This window comes from Scylla paramamosain, chromosome 34 (assembly GCF_035594125.1).
Source record: "Scylla paramamosain isolate STU-SP2022 chromosome 34, ASM3559412v1, whole genome shotgun sequence".
NCBI lineage: Eukaryota > Metazoa > Arthropoda > Malacostraca > Decapoda > Portunidae > Scylla > Scylla paramamosain.
This window is the reverse complement of record NC_087184.1, coordinates 14,647,720-14,652,719: the sequence shown is the minus strand read 5'-3', so window position 1 is coordinate 14,652,719 and position 5,000 is coordinate 14,647,720. Positions and strand designations below refer to the sequence as shown.

The window sequence follows — 5,000 nt, the reverse complement described above, 5'->3', positions numbered from 1 at the left end:
TCTCTCTCTCTCTCTCTCTCTCTCTCTCTCTCTCTCTCTCTCTCATCGTCTTAATCCTCTTTAAATACCTCGTCTTCATAATTTTCATCACTCGAGCAAGGTTTTCCTAACACTTACTATCATCGCGTCATCTTTCCCTTTGTCTCTTGTCCCTCCCAGTCCCTGTACCAGTTCCTGTGTGTTCTCTGTCCCCCCTTTGAGTATAATAATGTTATCTTCTGGGTTTCAAAAAGTGCATTTATCGGTAATTTTAACGTTTTATGCCAGATACCGAGCCCAAGCGTAACAAAACAAGTGGTTTCATAGTAATAAACACACAGCCAATGTTCAGATCAATACGACAAACTGACTAAATACCTAAGTAACTAAAATAATTGTGGACGAAAGAAATACCTCAAAGCAAACATGTGCAGGGAGGAAGAACATCATAACATCATTGTGGCTAACCGTACTATATAACCAGCAATGCACTTTCGCCTCTCGTCTTCTCTTTCATAGTTAAACTCCATATGTTACCCAAAAGACTAAGGGAGGTACTGATATAAAGGCTAATGCGATGTATTGAGCCTAATGGTGTTAGTGGAAGCATTGATTACAGGCAGGTGCAGCTTGAGTGTTAAAGTGCGTCAGGCTATTTTGCATTGATTCGCTTCACCTGTTCATGAAAGAGCACAGGTGTTAGTTTGGGTTACCTCAGGAGTTAAGGGGTAGGTAGAAAGGGAGGTAGAGAGGAGAGAAAACGGGAAACACTGAACACACACACACACACACACACACACACACACGCACCAGTTTGAGAGTGTTTGCTGTAAAGTGAATAGAATTTTTATGCTCTACTCTGTATCGTGGTTATCAATAAGAAATATTGCAAAAAGGCAAATATAGATAAATAAAATAGTAACCACGCCTGTTAGTGTGTGTGTATGTGTGTGTGTGTGTGTGTGTGTGTGTGTGTGTGTGTGTGTGTGTGTGTGTGTGTGTGTCTGTCTGTTTTATTGACAAATTTCTCTGTGTATACGATTTGCATTACTTAAATTAGCTTCATAAGTCTCTCTCTCTCTCTCTCTCTCTCTCTCTCTCTCTCTCTCTCTCTCTCTCTCTCTCTCTCTCTCTCTCTCTCTCTCTCTCTCTCTCAAGGGTGTTTTTCTCCTAAACTTTCTTCAGAATACGAGAGCAACACGCCAGTTCTGCATTACTATTAGTATCTTCAATACCTCCCTTTCCTCCAGCCCCCTCCATTTTTTCCTCCATTTTTTTCTAGGTCCCTCTTCTTCTTTCCTCAAATCTCTCTGTCCTCCTCCCCTTTCCTCTAGTCTTCTCCACTTTCCTCCATCTTCTATCCTCCTCATTTTTTCTCTTATTCCCTCCACTTTCAAGGTTTTTTAGTCTCCAGTTTCCTTATTTCTCTACTTTCCAATCCCTTTCTTCTTCTACCATTTTCCTCTTGCCCCTTCTATTCTCCTTTCCTTTACTCTTCAGTTCCTTTCGTTGTATGTTTTCATGTTCCTTTCTTCCTCTTCTATTCTCACTCAAGCTCCCCTTAAACCCCTTCCGGCTTGGTCTTTTTTTTTCCAGTCTCCTCTAGTTCTCTATTTTCCTGTCCCTTTCTTCCTCCTCTGTCCTCACTCAAGTTCTCTCTTCCTCTCTTTCCTAATTCTTACAGCTCCCTTCAATCCTCTTCCATGTCTCTATTTCCTACCAAACCCCTTCCAAGCCATTTCCAGACATTTTTCACTCCTCTATTTCTTACAGACCCTTCCAGTCCTTTCATTCCCCTTTCCATCCCCTTCCGGTCCCTTTACAGTCTAGTTTTACCTCTTTCAACTCTTTTCTAGTCATCCCAGGCTTTTAATTCCCTTTCAGAACCTTTTCCAGAACCTTATTTTTTATTTTTCTTATCCTCCAGATCCCTACATGCTCCACCAGCTTCCTATCTAGTTTTTTCCAGTATCTTTCCAGTCCCTCTCACACGAACAAAGGACCTGGACTTTTCGTGTCATTAATTTGTGTTGTGTTCAAATGTTGTCGTAACTAATAAAGGGAGGAATTAATTATGAAGGGGGACGAGGTGCACTACAAACAGTTTTCATCTAATATGGAGGACTTGTGGTAATAGGTGTTTTATTCTTGTGTGTGTGTGTATTTGTGCGTGTTACTGAAGCTTTCGTTGCAGTGGTATATATATGTATTAGAATGTGATGGTTTAATGAGGAATCGAGCAATTGCCAGGTGTATTGTCAGATTTTAATTGATTTACCTGACCTTAATTGATTCACCTAATGTCTGCTGAGGAGTCATCTATGTCACGGAAAACTCAGCCATATACGTAATTGTTATTTTTGTATCATTTACTGTACGAGTATGTAATATGATGCCAATGAAACAACCAGTCAATCAATAAACCAATTTTACATGAACAAATAACCAGGACTTTCATTTCGTTTCATCAATCTGAGGAACTAACACGCAATTATTTCCTTTCCCCAGCAGCGCCTCCGTCAGTTTTTCTCTCGGTTCTCCTAGTTGATGATGAGGGACGGACTGAGGCCACGGCTGTTCCTTGCCCTCTTCTGTCTCGCCAGGTGTGTGTGTTTACCTGATTATTTACCTGGCTGTGTTTACCTGGCTGTGTTTACATGGTTGTGTATACGTCTTTCTTTGCAGATTAAAGGACAGACTCGTGTTTATTCTTTTTTTTTCTCTCTTTTATTGTGTCTTCCTTATTTTCTTTCTTTTTTTCATTCTTTCTTTCTTCTATGTTGTTGCTGCTGCTGTTGTTGTTGTTGTTGTTGTTGCTGCTGCTGTTGTTGTTCTAGGAGAGAGAAAGAGCGAGAGAGCATAAGGTCACAACAGCATAACAAGTAAAGCTGCAGGAACCCATCAGCCTTACACGTGGCAGTTCTTATATAAAACATACCCGTCCATGCTGCGAGAGAAAGACAGAAACACAGAGAAAAAGACAGACAGACAGACAGACAGACAGAGAGTAAACAAATACATCAGTAAAGAAAAAAAAAACTCACCTTGATTTACACCATATTCCAGTTCACTTCTGACAAAATAAAGGTGTTGCTCTTTGTTGACGCTCCTCCTGATCATTTCCTTTCATTATACATCAACACTAACACAGCCCGTGCATTCCCTTGCATACCTCGCTCTGCTGAAGGTGTGGCTAGCGGTGCATGAGGCCAAGGAAGAGTGACTGGGTACTGCATTTTTCTATTAGTCAAATAAGATAAATAAGAGAAATTAAAGGTTCTTGTTTATACGAGTTTTTTTTTTTTTTTTGGGGGGGTTGAGGTGTATTTCAGGTAGTGAGGATATTGTTTGGAGTTTATGAAGCTTAGATAAGAAGGTGACTGTATTGTTCCGGGAGTCAAATAGGATAGAAGAGAATTGAAAGTGTGTTTATGAATACATATGAGAGAGAAGGAGAGAGAGAGAGGGGGAGGGGGAGCAGAAATAGATTAACAGATAGATACATGAATAGATAGACAGACAGACAGAGACACACAGACAGATAAACACACAAACAGCGAGACAGATACATACAAAGATATCTCACCGTCCCTCACGCGTCTGAGCAGCAACGGAGACAGACAGACAGACAGACAGACCGACAAAAAGACAGACAAACAGCTATATAGGGAGACACACAGATACTTCACAGCCCCCCACGCGTCTCGGCCACACCACCGCCTCGTTGCTTGAGAAAGAAGACGCTGATTGTGCGATTTTTCACTTGGATCAATAATTCGCAGAGGTTTGGCGTGGTGTAATATTCAAGAGACGCTTGCTGAGGCTCGCTGGACAGTTGGCAGATTCATATGGCAAGATTTTATTACACTATCACACACACGTTTGTAATATTCATCCACTTCCTGTTACGTGCCTCATCTTTCCACTGTGAGACATCTTTTCTTGTCCTACAGCCGCTTCCAAACATTGTATTGGCTTGAAAGGGCAAAATATATTCTTTTTTGTGCCGTTCCTTCTCGTAGATGCTTGTAAAGAGTATCTACATTGCTTCCAGTGCTGTGATTGGTTGCATGTCGCACTGAAAGACTTAGCAAGGCGATTTGTTTTGTGTACAGCGTTCCTTCTTTACCACGCCTAACTTAACTAACGGTACTGTATTATCTGTACCATTTGTCCGCTAAAGTATTAAGGTTTCCTATAGGTTAGTGGTTCTCCGAGTGGTAGGTGAATGTATGGGCTCAGTAACCAGGTTGTTTGTGCCGAGTCAATAGGGAGTTTTGAAAGTTCAGACAAATTTATAGATGGGGATGTTAGGTGGAAATAGGTAGGCTTCGTGCAGCTTCCCTTGCAGTCTTTCCTCACTCTTAAGCTTCCTAATCTACTCGTAGACTCGTTAAAGATCGTGAGACTGGCAGAATTAACGCTGGAAGAAAATCAAAAGGAGAGGAAGGGAGAAGAAAAAAGAAAAATAAAACAGCATAATAGAGTTTCACATTATCGAAGAAACTGTTAATGATAAAAAAAAAAAAAACATAAGACAATGGAAAGGAATGAAATGAAAAAAATAAATAAATAAATAAAATAATGGATTTGTTAGCGTGACTGTATGTGTCAAAATAGGTCATCTCCATTTTGCTTCCCGCTAGTTATGATAGTTCTGTGATGCACGGATAGGCGTCAATTAGAACACTTAGGTGACTGAGTGGATGTTTGTGCTGCAAGGCCGTGTGTGTGTGTGTGTGTGTGTGTGTGTGTGTGTGTGTGTGTGTGTGTGTGTGTGTGTGTGCGTGTGTGACAGCAGTGGTGAGATTAGTAGATATATTAGTAACTACGGCGGCACTAGTAATCGTTAGGTAAAGTAGCCTGGTTGTTATGGGAGGACCAATCATTGATTCCCGCCACCTATTACGTGTACCCGAACTCACGGAACGACCAATTAGGAATAACTTTATGGCCACGTGATCACAACACATGGACAGATAAAATCCCTACCCTGCTCTTTTCTGCGCTTCCTTCAGTTT

General features: G+C 41.0%; 1 protein-coding gene across 4 annotated transcripts in view; it reads left to right on the top strand.

The window, feature by feature from the left end:
* LOC135090254 (glycine receptor subunit alpha-2-like) overlaps positions 1-5,000 on the top strand; it is a 49,694-nt gene that overhangs the window by 32,569 nt on the left and 12,125 nt on the right. For 2 of the 4 annotated variants that reach the window (XM_063986853.1, XM_063986852.1), the window contains exon 2: positions 2,488-2,582. In XM_063986853.1, the coding sequence (XP_063842923.1) occupies positions 2,527-2,582 (56 nt within the window). In that variant the 5' untranslated portion in view covers positions 2,488-2,526. The remainder of the gene's footprint in view (positions 1-2,487; positions 2,583-5,000) is intronic. The other 2 variants (XM_063986854.1, XM_063986851.1) reach the window with 1 other exon arrangement.